The sequence below is a fragment of the Chlorocebus sabaeus genome, chromosome 22, assembly GCF_047675955.1.
Source record: "Chlorocebus sabaeus isolate Y175 chromosome 22, mChlSab1.0.hap1, whole genome shotgun sequence".
In the NCBI taxonomy this organism is placed as follows: Eukaryota; Metazoa; Chordata; class Mammalia; order Primates; family Cercopithecidae; genus Chlorocebus; species Chlorocebus sabaeus.
Window position 1 is genome coordinate 77573053 of NC_132925.1, and position 23772 is coordinate 77596824.

General features: G+C 44.9%; 1 protein-coding gene across 2 annotated transcripts in view; it reads right to left on the reverse strand.

Annotated features, from left to right (window-relative positions):
• The window catches only part of PTPRG (protein tyrosine phosphatase receptor type G), a 747279-nt gene that overhangs the window by 90040 nt on the left and 633467 nt on the right, over window positions 1-23772 (reverse strand). For both annotated transcript variants that reach the window (XM_073009981.1, XM_073009980.1), the window contains exons 9-12: window positions 17438-17622; window positions 14215-14323; window positions 8152-8201; window positions 5795-6572 (exon numbers count right to left, since the gene is read on the reverse strand). In XM_073009981.1, coding sequence (XP_072866082.1) covers window positions 5795-6572; window positions 8152-8201; window positions 14215-14323; window positions 17438-17622 — 1122 coding nt within the window. The remainder of the gene's footprint in view (window positions 1-5794; window positions 6573-8151; window positions 8202-14214; window positions 14324-17437; window positions 17623-23772) is intronic.

Sequence of the window (23772 nt, forward strand, 5' to 3'; positions counted from 1 at the left end):
TAAATTACTACTCTATTTGTCCTCAAGTAAACTTCTTCAAAAAGTAAACTTTACATGAATACTATAAATCAGGGGTTCTCGGCCTTGGTATTAATGACATTTTGACCAGATGGTTCCTTGTTGTGGAGCTGTCCTGTGCACCATATGACGTTTAGCAACAGCCCTGGCCTCTACCCACGAGACACCAAGTAGCACCCCAGTGCCAGTTATGACAACTAAAAATGTCTCCAGATGCTCCCAAATAGTCCTAGGGAGAAGGACAGAATTGCCTCCGGTTGAGAACCACTGTCAGAAATGGAAAGTTGGTCTCTTTTTAAAAGCACACATTAAAATATTCACTTAATAATTAATACTGCATCTGAAATCATCTGGCATTGCTAATTCTGGGAACCGGTGCCAAAGCCAGCACCACATGGGGAGGATCCCCCGGGACTACAGAGTCAGAGCCCATGTTTGGGCTTTGTCTTGCCACGGGCCGTGTGGCTCTGGGCACATTCCTTCATCAGAGCCTCCCTCCCTCACCGGCATGACGGCAACAAAGCATGACATTCACATGGGAGTACTCTAGGATACTCCCTAGTATCCTAGATATGTCTAGGGACATACTCAGCTGGCCTTCTGCACAGGCAGACCTAGCACAAATGTTCACTGGTGACGCTGTTATTATTTCTGTAATTAAAGGTTTTCACATTGGGTTCCTTAGTGCTTGAGAGTACCAAAGAGGCGCCTCATGGTTTGCCCAAAGGAGCAGAGTGGCTGCAGCTTTGCACCCTCCACTCTGTCTCAAAGCAGAACAGCAGCCCAGAGCCACTGCCCAACTGTGTCCATTCTTAGCTCATGGGCCGTGCAAATGCAGGCCAGGGGATGGATGTGGCCTGCTGGCTGTGGTATGCCGACCCCTTAAGTGGACTGTCCCCTTGGCACCTGACTCAGGGCTGAGCCAAAAGAGGCAATTAGTAAACCTTCAGCAGTGAGTGTTCACACACTGGGGTTCTGAGCAAGATTCAATCTGAAAAAAGTTTCCCTAACTTAAGGAAACAAAAATGGAAAATCCCAGCACGAAATGATGAATTTGTAGATGATGCCCACTCTGAAATATGTTTGTAGGGTATGCTGTACTGCACAGTGCCCCCAAGAACATTTCATTGCATCAACTGGCTTCTGGGTTCAGGCTGTGGCTCCTAAGGGTGGGACCACATGCTAGATTTCCATGTAGCAGACATCCAGCTGAGGGCTTTGCACTAAAGAAACACTAGAAAAAAGCCTGGTGAGAGGGAGTACACGTAAGCCTTCAAGCCTTCTGAAAGGCTTCCAGGGAAGTTGAAACTCTAGCAATCAACACTATAGTAGAGGTTGAGCACCAGCGGTTCCTACCTGGCCCAGGGATGGGTTTAGTTTGGCCTACATTTTTTTTTTTTGAGACGGAGTCTTGCTCTGTTGCCCAGGCTGGGGTGCAGTGGCCAGATCTTAGCTCACTGCAAGCTCCGCCTCCCGGGTTTACGCCATTCTCCTGCCTCAGCCTCCCGAGTAGCTGGGACTACAGGCACCCGCCACCTCGCCCGGCTAGTTGTTGTATTTTTTAGTAGAGATGGGGTTTCACTGTGTTAGCCAGGATGGTCTCGATCTCCTGACCTCGTGATCCACCCATCTCGGCCTCCCAAAGTGCTGGGATTACAGGCTTGAGCCACTGCGCCCGGCCGGCCTACATTTTTAAAAAGGAGAAACTGTTTTAAAAATTTGAGCTTACTTGAAAGTTGGGTGGTTCTGCACCAAAACCTGGATTTCTGGCTCATTAGGCATTCTCACTGGCAGTAATCTGTGGGAGCTGAGTGAGTTGGCCCTCTTCGGAAAGGTCATGTGCTCTTTAATTTGCTGTAGTCCTTACCACTCCCTAATGTCTAACATCTGGTCCTTGTTTCTCATCAGTATTAACTGGTTTCTGTAGGTGTCTGGGTTTGCCACTTCTTCTATAGAAGGATCCCCTTCTTCCCTGGGAGATAATATATTAAAGCCAATACTCACAGGACTTAAAAAGATGTTATGAAACACCAAAGGAATTTAAACAAGCCTTTTGGAGACACTCATAAAAATATAACAGTGTGTGACTTTACACATTATCACTCTTTTCAGAGACCAGGTATTGATTAAGGAAATTGTTTTTTCTTAATATGAAGAAAAAATAAATGTGGAACAGATCTAAAGCAAATGTACACACAAAGTCCTTAAAATAAATCACTAACATTAAAATGATGGTGATTTCATTAAAAAATAAATACCATACTGGAGAAGGCAGACAGAACAAAGGACAAGGTGAATGGAAGTGAAGCAAGACCTTAAGGATCATTGACTGATGGGTTTGCTTGTTTTACCCTCAGGTCACTCACATCCTTTACTAATCGACAGGCACATGCATATTTCTGCGTAAACCAGGGATTGGTAAATGACAGATTGTGGACCATATCAGACCAACTGCCTGTTTCTGCAAACAAAGTTTTAATTGAAATACTATCACATCCTCTCAGCTGTGTATTGTCTATGGTGGTTTTTGTGCTACAAGGCAGAATTAAGTAGCTGCAACAGAGACCTGTGGCCTGCAAAACTGAAAAATATTTACTCTCTGGCCCTTAGCTGAAAAAGTTTGCTGATCTCTGGCTTAAACAATCATCACCACCATTTTTAGATTTGAATTGCTTGAAGTTCTGAAGGAAGTTTTTTTAGCTTTCAGAAGAAGCGGACCTTCTTACTGAGCTGAAGGTGATAAGGGAAAGCTCTGATTTACCAGTGTTGAGTTTCAGGAGGAGGTCTTTTTTTTTTTTTGGAGACAGTCTTGCTCTGTCATCCAGGCTGCAGTGCAGTGGCATGATCCTCTCACTGCATCCTCTGCCTTCCAGTCTCAAGTGATCTCCCACCTCAGCCTCCTGAGTGGCTGGACTACAGGCATAAGCCACTATGCCCTACTAATTGTTGTATTTTTTCTAGAGATGCGGTTTCACCATGTTGCCCAGGCTGATCATGAACTTCTGGATTTAAGCGATCCACCCTCCTTGGCCTCCCAAAGTCCTGGGACTACAGGAGTGAGCCACGGCACCCGGCCACCTGGAGGTCATTTTTAATGGCAGCTACTTGGGGACCAATAGCTTTAACATCCACAGATGAGAGCAAAGGAAAGGGCTATGGGGGGCCTCCTCAGAGTCACCAACATTGTGTGGCAACTGGGCTGCTGACAGCTCCATTTGTCAGTGACAGCGAGGGGGTCTCCACAGCCACACCACCTTTGGCATTAAGCATGATCATTAGCTCCACTTGGCAAATGAGTACGCGGGACTAAGACTTACCTGAGGACCCCGAGTGAATAAGGGACAGAGCCGACTGGGTTGATCTGACTCCCAAAGCCACTCTGCCAAGATTGTAGATGTTCTCAGATTTCTGTAGGGTGGAAGCTGAGGACCAACACACCTCATACCTGAAGTAGGGAGCCCCCAAAGTTTACCATCCATTTCTTCTCCCCTGTCTCTGGAATCTGGAACCTGACTCCAATGGCAAGAACTCATTTCTACTTACCTGCGGTGGTCCCAGTCCCTGCCTCTCTCCCATCTCTCAAACTGTAAATACTCCCAGCCTAAACTCTCAGCAGCCATATTTTTCAGGAATGTGGTCAAACAAATGTTTAAGAGGAACAGGCTGAGAATGCTACTTTGCCAGAGTCCATAGTCCAGAGGCTGAACATTCAAGCTTGAAAATCAATTCCAAGTCCACCACTTGTCTTTGTAGAAAACACACTGGTCCAAGCCACCATTACTACTGCCTCCTAAATGGGCTTCTTTCATCCATTCCTGCCTTCCTATATCATCTCCACGCAGAGGCCTGAGTGGTCTTTGAAAAAATCAATCAAGTAATGCTGTAGCCGAAATCTACCACTGGTGGCTCATTTCTAGTAGAACGAAATCCTCAGCATGGTCAACGAGTACCTTCCCAGAGCACCTCCATCAATCTCTAAATCCATCCCCTTCTCTCCCCCTCACTCTCTCTGGTCTAACCACACTGGCCTGATAGCTCCTCAACTAATCCAAATTAATTCCCCACTGTAGGGTCTCTGGACCTGCTGTTCCTGCAGCTCAGAATTCCCCTCCCTGGATCTTTGCATGGCTAGCTCCTTCTTACCACTTGGATCTCTGCTCAGAGGTCATCCTTGACCACTCAAAGCTATACTGTCCCTCCACTCCCCAACCGCAGCAATTAAGGCTACTTAAGGGTATGTATTTGTTTACTGGCATATTCTCAAGCTCCCCTACCAGAACGCAAACCCCAAGAGAAGTCTGTGTTGACCTATGTTCTACTCCCAAAGCCTAGCTTGGTGCCTCTTATACAGTGGGCATTCCATACATGTTTCTTCAGTATCTTCAAATGCAAGAAATTCAACTTTTTCAAAGTAATTCCTAGAGGGAATGTCACCGTTCATACAGAAACAGCTTCCCAAGTGGCCCCATATTTCCTTCACTCAGTTCCACCAAAGGCTACTCTGCACCTTTCCCCAAATCACAGCAAAAGTGAGCAATACCCACAGGAGACCTCCACTTCAAAAAATTAGTTCATACTAGCTTTAAGAGGAAAGTAATTCAAAACATGAAAATTTATTCTAAGTTGTATCTTAACATACGAGATCTCAGCTTTAGATGAATTTTAATGTTTACAAGTGCAAAAGCAAATAAATATTTACCAGTTGCTTTTTTTTTGCACTCTTATAACTCCACAACAGCTTAGACGCAAAAAAAATTGTTGCTAAACATCTTGTAGTCTGGCAAAATGAAGAATTTCTTATTAAGAAAAGCCCTCACAACAATAACAACTCCTCATGCTTATGGCTCCCTTGCAGAAACTATCAGGATGGTTCATGAAGATTTGAGCATATGACAGAGCAACAGAATTGCCACCAGGAGGGGTAAGATGAGGATCTCATGCCCTGGCCTCACCGTCTATACACTGGCTCATTCCCACAGCAATGGGAGCTCTGGGGAGAGAGGGCTGTATTTCTTGGGCAAGGACCATGGGCTCTCCCCAAGCTGAAGCCTTTCATTCTGTAGATTTCCATGAACATGTCACTTCTCCAGAGTAGTCTTTCTTAGTTAAGGTAGGTCCCTATCCTCTCCGTAATTCTCTTGGACAGCATCCTGTTTATTTCTTCTATTACCATTTCACAATTGAAAACTTCAGTTAGCTAGTTTTCCAGGTTGCCAGTTAACTATCTAGCTTGCCCATTAACCATCTAGCTTGCCGATTAACCACCATCTAGCTTGCTGGCTTTCTAACGTTCCTGTTACCTAACTTCCGGGCACGCGCTTCAGCTAGCTGCTGTCTGTCATCTGTCTGCCTTCCCCTTTAAACTTTCTAGTCAGGGACCAGGCTCCCCTGGGACAGCACCCTGCCCAGTCCCTGGCACCAAACTAGCCATTTATAGATACATTATATAATGAATATGGAATGACATCTTAATAAACGTCTTAAGATCGATGGCTTTTTAAATTCATTTATATCATTGCCTGGTTGAAGTCCCTGAAGTTATTCTGAGGCAAGAAAACAAACATCAAAGAAAGACTTTCTCCAGCATAAGAGAGTAGGCTTTTGGAGTAAAACAGGGACACACATTCACACGTGCACACCTTTTCTATGACAGACATACGTGATTCTAAGAATATTAAGTACTTTCTGAAGCTTCACCTTCTACTCTCAATTTTGTGAAAAAGGGTAAGACTGTTCACAACAGCAGAAACCCTCAAAGGGGACCTGCGCCACTTACCTGGATTAACAGTGATAAATCTGCTGTCTTCAGAAAATCGGTCCCCGCGGGACACAGGCTTTTTAGATGGCATTTCGGGCCTCTTGGGATCACTCCCTGCATACTGCTCCTCTGTGGCGGTGGGGGGCACTTGGGTGGAGGTGACCGCATCGGGGTCCGGGCCTGGGCCGGCATCCATCCTTCCACCTGTCTGGTCTGTGGGGATGGCAGTGTGGTCCTGCTCATGCCCAGGTATAGTATGATGTCCCCCCTCGGCAGTCCTGTTGGGAGACGAGGGTGTGGGGCTGGGCTCCGTCTGGTTCCGCTCCTCGGCAGCGTGGGTCACCCCACTCTTCTCCTTCTTTTCGGAGTCCTTCTCTCCATCCTCCTCATGCTCCCGCTCCCCATCCTCACTCTCACTTTTCTCATCCTTCTCTCCTTCCTCTGTGCCCTCGCTGTCCTTGGTTGGTGACGAATCACCATCTGGCCCTGGAGAAGCCAAGGCCTCTGTGGTGGCGAGGACTGGCCTAGCCGCCTGCTTGCTGGCTGAGGCGGCTGTCGGGAGGCGTGTGGGCCACACGGTGCTGGGGAAAGAGGAGATGCCACCACCGCCGAACCCCAGGCCGGCGAGGAGCGTGCTGGTGACCACCGAGGCCACTGTGGCCTGGCTGCCGCTGGAGGAGGGGCCCATCCCAGTTGCCATGGAAACAAATGAGAATGGGATGCCAGAGGACGTCCAGGTAGAAGACCCCGAGCTGATGGGGGCCATGTCGGCTGAAGAGGCAGGAGACGCTGTAGGCTGGGAAGGATCACCCGGCAAGGGTGGAAAAGAGGCAACAGAAGAAAAAGCAGAGAAGCATCAGTAATTAAGATTGGGAATGAGGCCCTGGTTGTCATCCTCTGAGGATTTTACTCATCTATGCTATGGAGTTTTCCAAGGTATGGCATAAAGTTGACATTAGGTGGTCCATGGGTAATCAACTTTTATTTTAATGGTTTTATAATAATTGTGAACATGTGAAAAAGCATAACTAGTGAATCAGACTCAGCTTTTCACTGCTACTACCCAAGATGAGGCTGAGTGCCAAAAAAAGTGAGTAGTGTTAAAGCTGACTTACACAACAAAGAAGTCATGAATTGGAAAAATCAGATGGCCATCTGTTCTTGGGGTGATGAGAGGCAGAAGACCTTTGATTTTATGTGTATCACCGACACTTGAGGAGATACTCAGCTCTAGGTCTGGAAAGATACTGGGTGGCCAGTCCAACCCCACTGTCTCCCAGTGAGAAAGTGGGTGGACAAGGAGGGAAAGCAGCCTGCCCAGGTCTGCAGTGACAGGGTCAGAGGCAGGAGTCATGCTCTGCACTGTATGCTCTGGGCACTGGTTGACATCTCTGCATCTCCATGTTGGGCACTGCAGAGTCACTGTACATTTCAGCTTCCAAGTTTACCCATGGGAAAATCTGAGCCCATACAGATGACAACAACATCAACAACAATAACAAGAATTCCAATTAACAAATGCCAACTGTGTGCCAGGGCTTCCCATGCTACTCTGGAGGCAGGCATGATCATCACCCCATTTTGCAGGTTAGGAAACTGAGACACAGAGATGTTAAGAAGGCACAAATGCAGGGCTGCCTGGGTCCAAGACTCGGCTCGTTCTTAGCACCATACTAAATCGGGGCTCAAATCTGGGGGTTTGACTCACATAAGGTATCTCAGGAAAACAAGAAGTGCTGCTCTGAGCTATTAGTCTAATTTTAGCTTGCCTTCTGGGTGATGCTGGACGCATTACTTTAACTCACTGAGCCTTGGTTTCCTAATCTGTAAAACGGGAATAACAGTAACACTGACCTTGTGGGCTGCCTGGAGAAGTAAATAAAATAATCTGTGCCTGAAACCTAGGAAGAGTTTAGTGAATTTTAGGCCATTATTATTATCACCACGGCTGTGATTAGTATTTTATTCATTATACCAGCCAGAGCTGGGGAAGCTAAGATATTAATTCTGGTTCCAGAAATTTTCAGATCCATGTAACTTTAGGCAAATGACAACCTCTGAATTTGAGTATATGTCAAATGAAAGGGTTGGAACAGATTTAACCCCTTTGTGGTCCTGCATTGTCTGATCCCACAAATCGTAACTAAAAATATGAAGAATTTTTACCTTCACAAAATTATACAATATAACCACCTAACACTGTTGCATAGCTTGTAAGGTATTGGATTATAAAAAGTGAATAATGTAATTTTTTCTCTACCATAACTGCTTTACATTGAGCAGTTTAACAACATTATACTGCCACCTCGTGGTGACAGTTTTAACTGCAAGCAAATTAACAGCCACGACAAATCAATTTCCCATTCTCTACTTACCACTCCTGTTTTCACTATTCTGGTCCCTTGGAATATTCGAGTGGTATTAGCTGAGAAACAAAGAAATTACATTTAAGCAATAAAACTTTTTTTTGTGGCTCTAACAAGACATTCCTCATGAACACAAATCTGAATTACATATAATTTTCACATGTCAAAATAATATTCTGTAGATTTTTTCCAACCATTTAAAAATGTAAAACCCTTCTTGGCTTATGAGTCATACAAAACCATGCAGAGAGCTAGATTTGGTTTGTGGATAGTAGCGTGCTGACCCCTGTCTTAAGCTATTAGTTAAAAAATTATTTTTCAATTTTTATTGTTTTCTGTTTTATTGAGGTAAAAATTTAGTAAAATGCATAAGATACAGGTGTATACTTAAATGAATTTTACATACGTAAACACCTGTGTAACCACTCCCCATAGTAAGATAAAGACATTCGCTAGTGCTTTGCTGGAGAAAAGGTGTACCTGTGTTGGCATCTAGTCAATATCCACCGCTACCCCCAAAGCTAGTCACTATTTGGACTCTGTCAGTTTTACCTGTATCTGAACTTGATTTAAATTATCGTATTACACCATTGTTCCTCCTCTACTATCTTTTTGGTCATGATTTCTTATCCTTTTTGTGATTCTAATTATCCATCCTTAACTTTTTACTGTTTACCTTAAATTGGTACTTTCACCACTTGTTAAAAATGTAAGAACTGTATGATAATTTAATTCTATTTTCCCACCTTACCTTTTGTGTACTGTTATATTTCTATTCCTACCTGTATTTTAAAATCCTGTAAGCTACTGCCAATTGGTTTAAATGGTCCAATGATTTTATATTAGGCATACATTACCCTTGTTGGTGTTTATTTCTTCCTGTAGCTCTGTTCTCCTATGTGTTATTAAACAATATAACTTAGAAAACAATTTTTTAAGATTATGGTAAAATACATGACAGAATTTATCATCTTAAAATTAAAAAAAAAAAAAAGGCCAGGCACAGTGGCTCAAGCCTGCAATCCCAGCACTTTGGGAGGCCGAGGTGGGCAGATCACGAGGTCAGGAGATCGAGACCATCCTGGCCAACATGGTGAAACCTCGTCTCTACTAAAATACAAAAAATTAGCCAGGCGTGGTAGCGCGCACCTGTAGTCCCAGTTACTTGGGAGGCTGAGGCAATCGCTTGAACCTGGAAGGCGGAGGTTGCAGTGAGCCGAGATAGCGCCACTGCACTCCAGCCTGGCGACAGAGCAAGACTTCATCTCAAAAATAAATAAATGCATAAATAAATATTAAACTAAAAAAATTACTGTCTTAACCATGTTTAAGTGTATGCTTGAGTAGTGTTAAGGTTGTTCACACAGTTGTACAACCACTACTTCTATCCCTCTCCAGAAATTTGTCATCTTGCAAAATGGAAACTCTATCTGCATTAAAGAACCTGTTTCTTCCTTCCCCCAACCCTGGCAACCACCACGGTACTTTCTCTATGAATCTGACTGCTCTGGATACTTCATATAAGTGGAATCATACATATTTGTCCTTTTGTGTCTCACTTATTTTACTCCGTGTAACATCCTCAAGCTTGATCCACCTTGCAGCATGTATCAGAATGCCCTTCGTTTTTGAGGGTGAATAATATTCCATTGTATGTATATAGCATGTTTTGTTTATGCCTGCATCAGTCAATGCACACTTGGGTTGCTTTCACCTTTTGGCTACTGCAAATAATGCTAAACAACATGACTTTTAAAAAACCCTGTCAAACTGCTTCTATGTGGTTCTTTCAAAAACCAAAAGTGCTATGTAAACTGAAAAGCTGCTTCCTACATACACTGAGAGATTAGCGAAAATGCTAATTACCAAAATAATAACACTTGTACCTGCTATGATATTTACCAAAACCAGAAACGGCAAGTGACCCACATATATTTTTGTTTGGCCTGCAAACTTTTATAAAGACAAACAAAACAAAACAAAACAAAACAATTTGCCACCAAAATTGTAGATGGTAGCTTTCTCTAAAGCTCTCAATCTCTTGCTTATCTGAAAACTCACAATAATGGCAAAACTAGGCTCACCTTCCAGCAGGGCACCTTTCAGCTGGGACTGAGTGTCTGTCACCCCCTTTAGCTGGCCACATGGTCTCTGATTTCCCACTGGCGGTGCTCCCCTCATGTGTACATGCCCCCTGCCTGGCCCCATGGGCGCTGGAGTTTGCAACCTTGACCTGATGATATATCCATTTTGCATAGTTGGAAAGTCAAATGTGTGTAGAGACAAATGTGAGGAACAGACCCATCTAAATAAAATAACCCTTTAGGTCCCAGGTCAAATAAGGCAGCAAAGAAAGCAAATAACAGGGGTCTCACCCAGCCTAAATATAGCCTTCCATGATCACTGAGCTGCTCAAAGATCAATACTGTATGCTTCAGACAGGCGTGCATGCCTCCCCTAGTTGAGACAGGAAAAAAGGTTCCCAGGAGGAACTACTTTACCTGCCCTTTTAAAGGGGCTCTACTTAAGGCCAACAAATGGAACAGCCACTCCATCAGCATGTGGCTTTCCACTGGTCTTGAACAGTCTCCACTGGCGTCAATATCCACTGGGGTCAGTGACAGCCCTGGTGACTAGAAGCTTCTACAGGACCTTTCATATCAGGAGTTTAGTGTAACCTAGGGTCCATGGGCCTAATGGGATTTTTCTAAGCTCTCACTGCTAATGGTGCCCTTTTTTCCACTATGCATGTAGGCAGCCAATATCAACTGCATTCACAGGACCTGCAGCTTTGTCTCTGACTGAAATCTCAGATATTTTCATACTACCTTAGAGTTGTTGTAGCTATTTTGGAATATCATTGATGTTCATCACTACTCAGAAATCACTGGAGCTAACAGACCAACCACTTGTCATTTAATACCTTAATTTTAAAAAGCACACATATTATTATATCCCGAATGTGTTTAAAATATTTTGACAACTGTATTGAATATAATTGGTTCCTTTCCTATGTATTGCACTTATTTATCTAAAACCATTCTGAGAGAGAATCCATGGGCTTTGCCACGGATGGGTCTGTGGCTCAAAGAAGCAGCTTCTAAATCCCCATTTTCCATGACTGTTGAGAACTGCAAAAAGGCTTTGAATATCTAATCAATATTTTCATCATTTTGTTGAAGACTGTGGGTGTTTGGTAATTTTTACTCTTTGAGGTAGGCCATTGCTGTGTGTTAGTGATTGGGCTTTGCGATAAGAAAACCCAACTCAGCAGCAGAGATTTTCTGAAGTCACCTGTACCCAAGCCATCATTTCCCTGGTTGTAAAATAACCCCTACTGCACCAGCTGCCATAAAGTGAGGTTCAGATGAAATAACTTATGTAAAAATGCTCTGTCGCTGTGAACCATTCTACAAATATTGCTTGCTATTATTATTGCTATATCTTCCACAGTAAGGTAAACATATTTATTATAATGTTACATATAACCTAAATAGTGTTATATTTACTATAATATGGTAAATATTCCATGTGGCTTCCTAATGCTCCCAAGCCAGATTAAATTTATTATTGAGAAACCTAATTATTCTGAAAAAGGAGGTATCTTTTTTCTTTCCATTTTAAAACTTGCCCCCTTATCAACATAGAGGGATAAACACAAATCTATGTAATGAGTAAACTCATGTCCACCTCTGAGCAAAGAAAGACTATAGACAAGGAGACACTGGCCATTTTCAGCAAGTCACTGTGATCAGACATTTAAACTATTCCATGCTTTGAACTTACTAGCTGACAGGGCCTTTTTGAATTACATTATATTATAAACATTTAATTTTTCAAAGTCCATGCAGAAGCCAGGGAGCTCTGGGGCCTATTAATCAGGTAAGGCAGTTCTGCAGATTCTAGGCTCTTGGAAGGAGCACATGGGAGGCCTCATCATGATTTATGTGTCCGAAGTTCCAGGGCCCCGGCCTCAGCAAGCTCCCAGTCTGGCTTCTTTCTTTCTCCCCTGGGCCAGCACAGACCTGGCCTTGGCCTGCAGTCCTTCCTCAACACAGGGAAAGAGACCAATATGTTCATGGTAAAGGTAGACACAGGGAGCAGGATTTATTTATGAAATAAATGCAGCTATGCTCATTTCCATTAGTTTAAATGGAAGGATGAGATCAATGTGAACATTAGCAAAGAATATTTAAATACTAAATGGAAAATGTTCAAGCCAGAAGGGACCCTTGGAGGAAATCTAGGCTGGAGGGCTTCTAATCCTAGGTTTATTATTTATTATTTTTATACACTAATACTAAGGGGGAGATTTATACATGGTGCCAGTAACTAGCACTATGTGAATGAGTTAACATGCATTACCCCGCATCATTCTACAAAGACCCTGTGGGGTAGGTACTACAGATACTGCCACTTTTTGGATTGGGAAACTATAGGTTCAAGTAGTTAAGAAACATTCTCAAAGTTGCACAGCTTCTAAGAGGCAGCCAGGACTCAGACCAGAGGTCCTTACTCCAGAACCCCTTACAGTGCCTGGCAGTTCCCAGGGCCATCAGGGTCAACTTGTGAAAGCTCAGATTCCTGGATAACGGCCCCCGCCCCAGGAAGATTCTGATGCACTTGGTCTGGGAGGGGCCCATGAATGTGCACTTCTCAAATGAGGCTTCCAGGAGATCTTGCTGCTGCTGCTAGTCCACAACTCACATGCCTTACTGGGCCCCCAAAGTTGTATGCAAAATTTTGGCACTTCGTAGGGAAAATGTCCAAACCTTCATCAGATCCATAATTCAAAAAGGGTTCACCACTGGCCTGGTTAACCTGGTGTGGGTTTCTTATTTGATAGACACCTGAGAAGTCAAGGACATGATTCAAGAGGACCTCAGGCTGGCAGAGCAGAGTCCAGCACCCCGGTCCCTCCTTCCATGCTGGTCTTAAGGCCTGTCATCAAACCAAATCAGCAAACTACAGCCCATGGCTATAGCCTGTAACTGCCTAAATAATACTGGAACCAGGACTGGGATTAGGTTGGGGCAAGTAGGAGATAGTATATCCTATCTATCTCTACTTAAAATTCAGATATTTTATTCATGAGATTTTTACATTAATTTTGCTTTTATTTTTATTTTTGTTTTTATTTTATTTTATTTTCATTTTTTCGAGATGGAGTTTCACTCTTGTTGCCCAGCCTGGAGTACAGTGGCGCGATCTCAGCTCACTGCAATCTCCGCCTGCCAGGTTCAAGCGATTCTCCTGCCTCAGCCATCCGAGTAGCTGGGATTATAGGTGTCCACCACCACGTCCAGCTAATTTTTGTTTTTTTTTAGTAGAGACGGGGTTTTCACCATGTTGGCCAGGCTGGTCTCGAACTCCTGACCTCGTGATCCACCCGCCTCAGCCTCCCAAAGTGCTGGGATAACAGGCGTGAGCCACCGCATCTGGCCTAATTTTCTTTTAAAAAACATCCCATTAAAATGTTATGTCTCTTGATCACTCAATTTTTTGATGCCCCTTAAAATTTTGAGCGAAGGCAAACGTCCCACTTGCTTTACCCTAGTTCTGACCCTGGACCTTTCTATTAGTCCCTAAATCATCAGGACCATCTATCTAGATCCAGGAATCTCAAGGATCCTGCATGCAGGGGTTTGTTTGTGTGGCTTGCAAGTCAGAAGGGTGAGCTGTTTTGGGCTGTAGTTTTTGAGAGAACAGCTAACTGAATCACATTAGAAAGACAAAGAGGATATTCGACGGTACAACTTGGAGGTGATTTTGTGATCTGTCACGGCGCTGGGCAGTGACTGAGAGAAAGGCCCGAGTACTTGGTTCCCCACAGTTGGAAAATAATAAAACAAACAATCAAAAATGCTTTGTTTTTTCTCCCCTCTTCTGCCTATAAAACCTCCAGCCTAAAAGACCTAAATTACTAGGGCTTCCCGCATAGACTTTAAAACTCTACACTGATTCTTTAGCCAGACTTGTATTCTTCCCCAGCACCTGAGCAGGAAGAAGCAGAAAGCATCGGGAGGGAGTCTCAGGAGCGCCCCTGGTCACAGGAGGGGAAGCCAGCCTCACCTTGAAACAGCATCGTCTGGCTGAAGTCGCTGCGCATGTCGTTCCGACACACGGCCTGGACTCGGAACAGGTAAAGGCTATCGGGTGAGACATGGCTAATGGTGGCTTTCTGTAGGTAAAGAAGGAAAAGGCAGTGAGTTAGTTTTGAAGGCCAGGGCACACTTTGCATTCTAAAGCCAAACCTGAGTGCCCTGGCAAAGCCTGACAGACGTGATGCTTCCCTGCTGACCAAAGGCTCACTTTGGAAGGAAAGACTGTTTGGACCCTGCCTGGGAATCTTTTTATGAACTTCCTTGGGTACTGTTTTCCACACTGAAATGTGCAGGACACAGGAAAGAGTAACATTATTCTTTTTTTTTTCTTTTTTTTTTTGAGATGAAGTCCCGCTCTGTCACCTAGGCTGGAGTTCAGTGGTGAAATCTCAGCTCACTGCAACTTCCGTTTCCCAGGTTCAAGTGATTCTCCTGCCTCAGCCTCCCGAGTAGCTGGGATTATAGGAGCCCGCCACCAAGCCCAGCTAATTTTTGTATTTTTAGTAGAGACAGTGTTTTGCCATGTTGGCCAGGCTGGTCTCGAACTCCTGACCTCAGATCATCTGCCCACCTCAGCCTCCCAAAGTGCTGAGATTACAGGCGTGAGTCACCCTGCCCGCCCATGTCTGTTTCTTTACAGTTTAAAGGCCTCACTGTCTTTGTATTACGCAGAGTACAGGGCATATTGCAAGGAAGAACACCAGGCTAGAAGGCAGAGGACATGGCCTCCTCATACCACTCGCAAGCTGTGGGGTTCTGAGCCAGTTCTTTCAGCCTCTCCTGTTTCTATAAAATGGGGAGAGGAAGAGCTACTTCATAGGTTCTTCTGAGAAGTATGTAACATAGGCCCAGTAAACCTTGCTCAGAGGTAGAACACACCAAGCAACAGAAAGAATGCCACCTGGCTAACACAGGGGTGTTGGCAAGCTGTGGCCCACTGTCTGTTTTTATAAATAAAGTTTTATTGGCAAACAGCCATGGCCATTTGTTTATGTAGGTCTATGGCTGCCTTCACTCTACAGTGGCAGAGTTGAGTAGTTATGCCAGAGCCTGCATGACCTATAAAGCCTCAGGTATTCACAATCTGGCCCTTTCCAGAAAAAAAGTTTGCCAACCTCTGGTCAAACATCAGCCAAATCCAGGTCCCTCTTCCTCACAGTTTCATTCTGACAACCTTTAAAAATGAGAAAATGTAAACTACCCAAAAAGCAGGCAGTACTTACCTCCTAAAGAAACAAACAAGAAAAGCAACTGATTTTCAAAGACTCTTCCTAATAGATGAGTTGTCGTATCATCAAAGCATGTATTCTGAGCCAAGTATAGAAGCAGCTCTGTGAGCTTAACCACCGAGTGGGAGTGGGTTTTCCCAACGCAGCTACTGAAAACCTCTGAACTGGTATTAACATGTTATTGTGGCCATACCTGCTGATGTTGCCTTGAAAGCAGCTTCCTAGTGAGAGGGGTAGGCTAGGGCCGTGGTATTTAACTTTACGCCTCATTTGTCTCGTTTGGAAAAGGTAGGCAGTAACACCTGCCCACAGGTTTGTGGTGAAGACGTGGGAGGCGGATGCCCACTAGAAAATGCTGCTCAAATGATATGCATTACTTTCAGGTTTCTGGGCCACAATAACCATGAGTTAGAGAATAGATTTGTTGTCACTAAGTCAGCACTCTTCACTCGTTGAGGAATTAGAAAAATTAATTTTGTGTGTCCCCAAAGAAAATAACTAGCCCTAGAAATTCTTGTAAGAAAGAAGTTGCTGTCAATGCATGTTTTTCTCTACATCTCTCTCTTTCTCTGAAACTAATTTATGTTTCATTCTCTAAACCTCTGACCCCATCTTCTGTTCAGAGCGAAATCTTCACTCCATCTATGCAGGGATTTATTAGAATTCACTCCAAGACGGTATCTATTCATCTTTGCATGTTTAATTATTTTCCACTTAGAACAAGAAACTGCATAAGTGCCTAGATGGTTTCTGCTGATTAATGCAAGCCATCCTCACTTCAGAAAGAGAAAAATCCCTTATGGACTTCCAGTTGTGACAAGAGAAAGGTTAAAATACATCATAACCTTGGGTGCCTTTCAATAGATTCCTCTCTGATTTCACGAAGCTCATCATTCCCTAATGTGACCCAGATAACAATGTCTAGTGGGGAAATTGAAAATATAAATGGAAATGAAGTAAAAGAATCTTCATCTAAAGAACTATGAAAAGTATTATTCTATAACTGATTGAATGGGCCCGGAGGACTCTGTATAGGGAGGAAAAAAGTGATAACAGCCATTAAGAATCCCACTTGGTGCTACTGCATTTTTCATGTGCATGTACAATTACGGGTTTCATTACTCCACAGCCGTCCTTTGATTAACAATAAACACAAGGCTTTCAAACCAAATATGTCACTCTGAGTTTTTAGGCAAAGACTTAAAGACAGTAGTTGTGGAGAGTTTGCTTTCATAGGGAAGGAGATGGCTTCTGCTAACATCTGTTCTGAAGGGCCTTGTGTGTTGGACACTAAACATTTAGGTAAATTTTAAGAGGAGATGTTGAATTTGGCACGTGTAGCTCAAAGTGAGGTCGGATAGTATAGTATTTGAGTATCTGAGAAAAGAGAGAAAATATTACACAACTGCAGGGGTTTGGCAGGTATTGCAAATATGTAAGGCAGAACAACTGTGACAAAGGGAAGTGGCAGCAACTGTGGACAGTGGTGGTGGTGACGTGAGCAGCAGTAGCTTTAGTAGGGGAAGAGGAACAGGAGAATGATTGTAATAAATAATAGCTAATATTGATATAGTTATATAGGACTTGTTGAATACTTGTATAGCTCATTTAGTATTTATGATAATCCCATTGATAATCCCATCAGATGAAAAGGGCCTAATTGAGGCTGTTTGTTAACAATGAAAGGAAAAGCAGTCAAGTTTTAAAGGACCCAATCTAAAGAAATGAACTGGCTCTCCAGGTTGCGTAGCTGTTAAGTGTGAGGTTGGGATGGCACCCAGGCAGGCTCCGTCTGCTGTCCTCCCTGGCACTCTCGAGCAGTGCAATGGCAGTGCCCATGTTCACCAGACAGTGTAAGGACAGATGACACAGAGCTGGCACACTGTGCAGTGCCTGGCAGAGAGATGCAGCAGGAGTCTCTCTCTGCAGCATGTACCCCGAATCAGAGCAGGGGCTTCATACCAAGTCTTTGTCGCTGTCCTTTGTAAATGTCTTCTCCTTCTCATCCTCATTCTTGGTCCAGCTGTAGGAGATCATATAGTTCATGATGGGTGGGTGGTAGATGGTCTCCGGCTGGCTCCAGGACACCTGCAGTGCCGTCTGGTTCAGAGGCTGCACCTTCATGTGGATGGGTGGAGAGCTGCAAACTAAAGATACACAGGGCTCAGCTCAGGAAGCTTTCAGAACAATGTGCCATTCAATCCGTGTCCCTAAGGACTGCAGCCTCAAAAAGTTGAAAGAGTAATACAGGAAGCATCCATGCTCCTTTCTCCTGGGTCCTCTTAACACTGTGTGTGTAGAAAGAGGGGGAGAACATTGTACACACACACACACATGCATGGGACACAGATGCACACACACACGTGCACGGAATACAGATGCACACACACACATGCATGGGACACAGATGCACACACACACGTGCACAGAATACAGATGCACACACACATGCATGGGACACAGATGCACACACACATGTGCACGGGACACAGATGCACATGCGCACACACACACAGCTGTTTTTCTGCTAGGTCAGTAAACACTGCAACATTCTGACGCTTGTACCCTAGATACTCTGTCCTGCATCTCCCAAGATTGGGGACACTTTCCTAGGTAACCATAATACCAGTTTCATATCAAAGAAACTAAACATGAATTCAATACTATTATCTCATATATAGTCCATATTCAAAATTTCTCCAGCTGTCTCCAAAAGATCCTTAATCACTGTGTCCCCTTCAGCCTCATGGTCATCAGCCTTTTTTTTCATGATGGCCATTTTGAAGAAGCCAGGCCGTTGGACTGGTGGAGTGTGCTAACTAAAATTGTAGACAAAATCTTATTGTAAACAGGTCCGAGTGTAATTAAATAAATTTATAATAAGACTTTAAGTAATTTTAAAGCAAAGTCACATAACACAAGGATGACTTTCTCTGGAACAGCAGAACCCCGTGTAATTATCCTGACGTGGGGTGTAAGGAAGTCAGGCTAATTCATCTTATTCCTTGGGGCTGAGAGGTTTAAGGGACACGGTGGATCTAAATCTGTTTACAGACAAACCTATGAAAGTGTTGAGACCTTGACAAGTCTAAATGAGTTATACAAATGCTCAACAGGTCCGATCTAGTCAGCTGGAAACATGTGCTTTCTCAGAGGTGTCCAGGCCCCTGTGGCCGTGTTCCCTGCCTTGATGGAGCTGATGGTCCAGGGCAGGGGTTCTCACCCTCAGCACCCATGACCTCTTGAGCCAGACAATGCCTTGCTCGTGGTGGCTGTCCTGTGCCCTGTGTAGCAGTATCCCTGGCCTCCACCTGCTAGATGCCAGTAGCCCTGCTCCCAGTCCTCAACTTGTGACAACCAAAAATGTCTCCAGGTATTGCCAAAGGTTGCTTGCGGGGGCCAATCACCTTCAGCTGAGAAGCTGCACTGTAAGAGATGGAGGCTCACCAAAAAATCCCGCGTGCAGAGCCAATACTGCACTCCAGGAAAAGATGGAGGGAGATGAGGAAGAGGTGGCTCAGGCTTTGGCACCCAGGGAAGATGCCCTTGCGGAAGGTTCACGTAACTGAGAGCTGAGAGCTTATGGAGATGAAGGGGCTGGGAGCTGTAAAGGGACCTGGCATGAAGGTCTGAGTGGCTGGAGCAAGGCACGGAGAAGACAGGCAGGCAGGGCACAGGTGTAGCTGTAGTGAGAAGCCTTGGAGCCAGATTCGAGCTCTGGCCTTTCTCCCACGAGTCCTTGGACGCCCCTGGAAAGAACTGAGCCCCAGAATGATGCAATCAGGTTGATGCTTCACAAAGATCCCCTGAGCTTCGGCTGAGTGGAGAAGTCCCCAGAGAAGCCAAGTGTGGAGGAGGGGGCCTGTGAGGGAGGGGCTGCAATGGCCAATTGCTGGAAGACCAGGGAGGAATGGCCGGTTCTAGAGCTTACAGTTAGGAGGTAAAATGCAGAGGCCTGGTGATGTGCCGGGTAAGGAGGGCAGGGGAGAGGGAGAGGCAGTGAGGAGGACCTTCTGGTTTGGGTGCAGGAACCAGGTAAGAAGTAGGTGGGCGTGCTGGCAGAGACAGGCCAGGGGACCACAGCTTGGTTCTGACCCACTGGCATCTTCCAAAGACCACCTACACACATGCCCTGTAGCCCACCAGGAGCCAGACTCCCGTATTTTCTACCCAAGAGCCCCAATCCCAAGGTAGCCCTGGGGAACAGGATGGCTTTCCTGCCAGAGACGCATGGCCCAGCTTTGAGGACCTGGCTGGTGGAGAAAAGTAGATTGGTTTTGACAGGAACCTTTTGTTCTTCAACTGCCAAAGGTGAGGTTCGCTTTGTGCGACAGAGACAGGAAGGAAGGAAGGAGGGAGGGAATAAATTAGTGAGGCATTCCCACTGCCCCGCAGAACCCCTGGGAGGCATCAGGCTGTCCGTTGCGCAAATGCCACCAGAGCAGGGACATCAAACAAAGAATCTGAAGGGAGGCTTCCACGGAGACGTGAGGGCGGAGTGACAGAACGTGGGCACTAGGTGGCGCCAACCTACTGTTTTTAAATACTCCAGCTTCTAAGCGGCTTCATAGTTTTTCAAGACAGAACATGGAGGAGGCGGGGGAAAGATCAGGAAATAGCTACACCCCCAGTGTTCCAAATACTAATAACGAACCGAGATGTACATATTGGGAAACTTCTATATCCCATAATGATGACCATGTCAGATTTCCTAACTTCTCTATCTTTTCTCACCTCCTACCATGTTCTTATTTATCTTCCTTATTCTGCAACCATTCATTCCCCTGCTCCAAATAGCAATGAATGCTGTACAGGGAAGCATCCCTCTCTGGCAGTTACATCATACCCCCATAAATAATTCTGTCACCCACATACAGATGCAACCATTCTTCTTATTTTTTGAAATTAAAATAGATGGGTTTTTCTGTGTGCATTAAGATGATTCATGTTAATATTTTTTAAAAAGGAACCCAAGTAGTACAAAAAAGTAAAAAGAAAGTTAAAAGAAAAAAATTCACCCCGAATCTCAGTGCCCAAAGAAAACGACTGTGAACATTCTGGGACTCCAACATGCAGTTATCGCTTTATATACATGTGAAAGTACATACGCACAATTTGATGGAAATAGAATAGGATGTGGATGGCACTAGAATGGAATGTTTGGTTTTGAGGTGGTGTCTCACTCTGTCACCCAGGCCGGAGTGCAGTGGCTGGATCATGGCTCACTGCAGCTTCAACCTCACGAGCTCAAGTGATCCTCCCACCTCAGCCTCCTAAGTAGCTAGGACTACAGGTTCGTACCACCACACTTGGCTAATTTTAAATTTTTAAAATAGAGACAGGGTCTCACTATGTTGCCCATGCTGGTCTTGAACTTCTGGGCTCAAGTGATCCTCCTCCTTTGGCCTCCCAAAGTACTCGAATTACAGACATGAGCCACCATGCCTGGCCCTAGAATTTTTTGTTGTTGTGTTTTACTCAACAACTCATGGACATATTTCCTCATCAATAAGTAGAGCTTAGTGTCATTGTCTTGAATGATGGTACAGAATCTCACTGTCTCAATGTATTAAAAAATTACTGAGTTAAACTCTCAAAGGAGGTAGATCTGGCCTCACTCTAACGGGATCACCCACCAGGAAGGGAATTCTGTAACTTAACGGCCTCCTAAGATCCATGCTTGTCCCTGATCACACATCAGAGGAGGACCATGAGGCCAGGGCTTTGCAGGCTGAGGAGCTATAGGAAGAGCAGTCTGATGAGAGGTGTCTTTTCTGCTCTCTACTCGCCATCCTGGGTAGTGGCTTTTTCTAGGTATACTGGGCCAAATTTGGAGGAGGCATTTGCCGAGTACTAGAAGGGCCTAGAATAGAGGATGGCAAACTTTTTTCTGTAAAGTGCCAGAGAGTAAATATTTTCGGCTTTGCAGGTCACATGGTCTCTTGTAGCCACTACTGATTCTGCCTTTGAAGCACAAAGCAGCACAGGTAATATGTAAACACGAATGAGTGTGGCTGTGCTCCAACAAAACTTTATCTATGGACACAAGTTCAACTTCATAGGATTTTCATGTGTTGCAAAATATTCTTTTGATTTTTTTCCAACTATTTAAAAATATAGAAACCATTCTTAGCTCATGGCTACACAAAAGGTGGTGGGGAGTAAGTTTAGGCCTGTGGATCAGTGCTGATCCTGGACTGAGACGGTAAGGAGAGGCCAAGCCCTTTTTTGAAACACAATTATCAGCTGCACTGTATTCTTGGCACTGAATTCTGTCCCTCAGCACAGGCTGACAGGCCTGCTCCTTCACAGAGCTTAGATTCTTCCCAGCACTTACTAGTACGTGGAGTTGTATTATTGACTTCATTGGCGATCTGTAATTATCTATCTCCCCCACTAGATGGAAGCTCCACAAGGCTGGCGCCTTTTCTGTCTTGTCTGGTTAATTACCTTGCATCTAAGACAGTGCCTGGCACGTAGAGGGCTCTCAATCAATATTTGCTGAATGAACAAAAAGTTGGTTGTACATGGAATAACATTCTTAGTCTTTCCCCTGGTCCATAGGTCCTGTGTGACATGATCCCCTTCCACATCGTCAACCTCATGGCTTGCCATCTTCCTCCTCATGGACTCATCTCTGGCCAGCCCCCACCCCAGTACTCTTAAAGATCTGGCTTCAAGGCTGGGCATGGTGGCTCACGCCTGTAATCCTAACATTTTGGGAGGCCACGATGGGTGCATCACTTGAGGCCAGGAGTTCGAGAGCAACCTGGATAACATGGCGAAACCCCGGCTCTACAAAAAGTAGAAAAATTAGCCAGGTCTGGTGGCGCACACCTATAGTCCCAGCTACTCAGGAGGCTAAGGTTGGAAGATCACCTTAACCCAGAAAGCGGAGGTTGCCGTGAGCTTTGATCATGCCACTGTGCTTCCAGCCTGGGTGACCGAGTAAGACCCTATCTCAAAAAAATTAAAAAAGGGAAAAGAAAGAATTCCAGCTTCAACACCCTGCTTCCCCTTTGAGGTCAATGGGCCACCCGTGTCCTCCTGTACTCTCACTGCTTCCCTCCTCACGGGGCCCATCACCCTATGCCCTCACCACCTGCCTGCCTCTGTGTCCCTCTGACTGAGCTGCAAGCATCTCCCGGGCAGGGACCAAGCTCCTTATCATTGGTACCCTTGGCAGGGGCTCGCATTTCTCTGACAGAATGAGGGACGCTGTTTTGAGTGTCCTCCAGTGAAGAGGATTCCATGTACAAAATCAGTGCCACACAATTCATTCCTGAGGTCACTGCCAGAAGCCTCAAATTGGTTGAGGATCTTGCCTCTGGTCTTTAACTCATGCCTTCTGCTAAGAAGAAAAGCATTCAGTCTACAGAGGGAACAAAAACCAATGATGCTTGGCGGCTGGAGCAACAGTAGAACCAGACGCCCGTCGAAGAACTCAGGCAGGCGAGCAGGCGGACACCACTGTGCCTTGTGCTTCCAAAGTTCTGCGTGCTCTTTAAGTGATGGAAACCCTTCTTTCAAACAACACCTCCCTCCAAAGTCCAAATAGGAAATAGGCACACACAGCAAAAGAGAATTTTATAGATCAGTTTGGAAGAGCTAGTATAATAGAAAGTGTGGGCTTTGGAGCCAGACCCGTACAAATCCTGTGCCCTCATCTGTAAAATAGGTGACTAGGGTCTAGCAATTCTCTTCCTCACAAGGTTGCGGTGAGGATTACGAGGGAATGCTGTGGGTAAACCCACAGTTGTGGGCCTCAGGTCTAATAGTGAGTATATGGATACACTGTATGTCCCACACAGTGTTAAAAAAAAAGGTATATGTTACATATAAATATAGGCTTGAAAATTAGGCCTGCATCCATACATGGCAGTGGTGAGCTAGAGCAGGAAAGCAACAATTTCCTTTAGAGGGGGGTGTGTACTCAATTTTTTTTTTTGCCATAGTCCCCAACACTCCCCATTGCCTCTGCCCAGCCCACTTCCCTGGCAGCTCTCTGGCCCGCAAGGCGAGGTGAGTTTTCTACTGGTCTGAAATGAACACCAGGAGCACTCTCGAGGGCACACCACAGATGCCCAATACTTGTACTTTTCTATCTCTTCTCAATGGTCCTTGTAAACTGCACCTAACAAAGGGAGTCTGACAGACCTCTTGATATGTCCTTTTGTACCACATTGAAGCCTTTTAATCATGAGGGAGGTACCACTCCCGGATCTCTAAACAAATATCCCCTGTGAGGCCTCCTGACACCAGCCTTTCCCCTCTCAGGGGTCTGATTATGTTCCCAC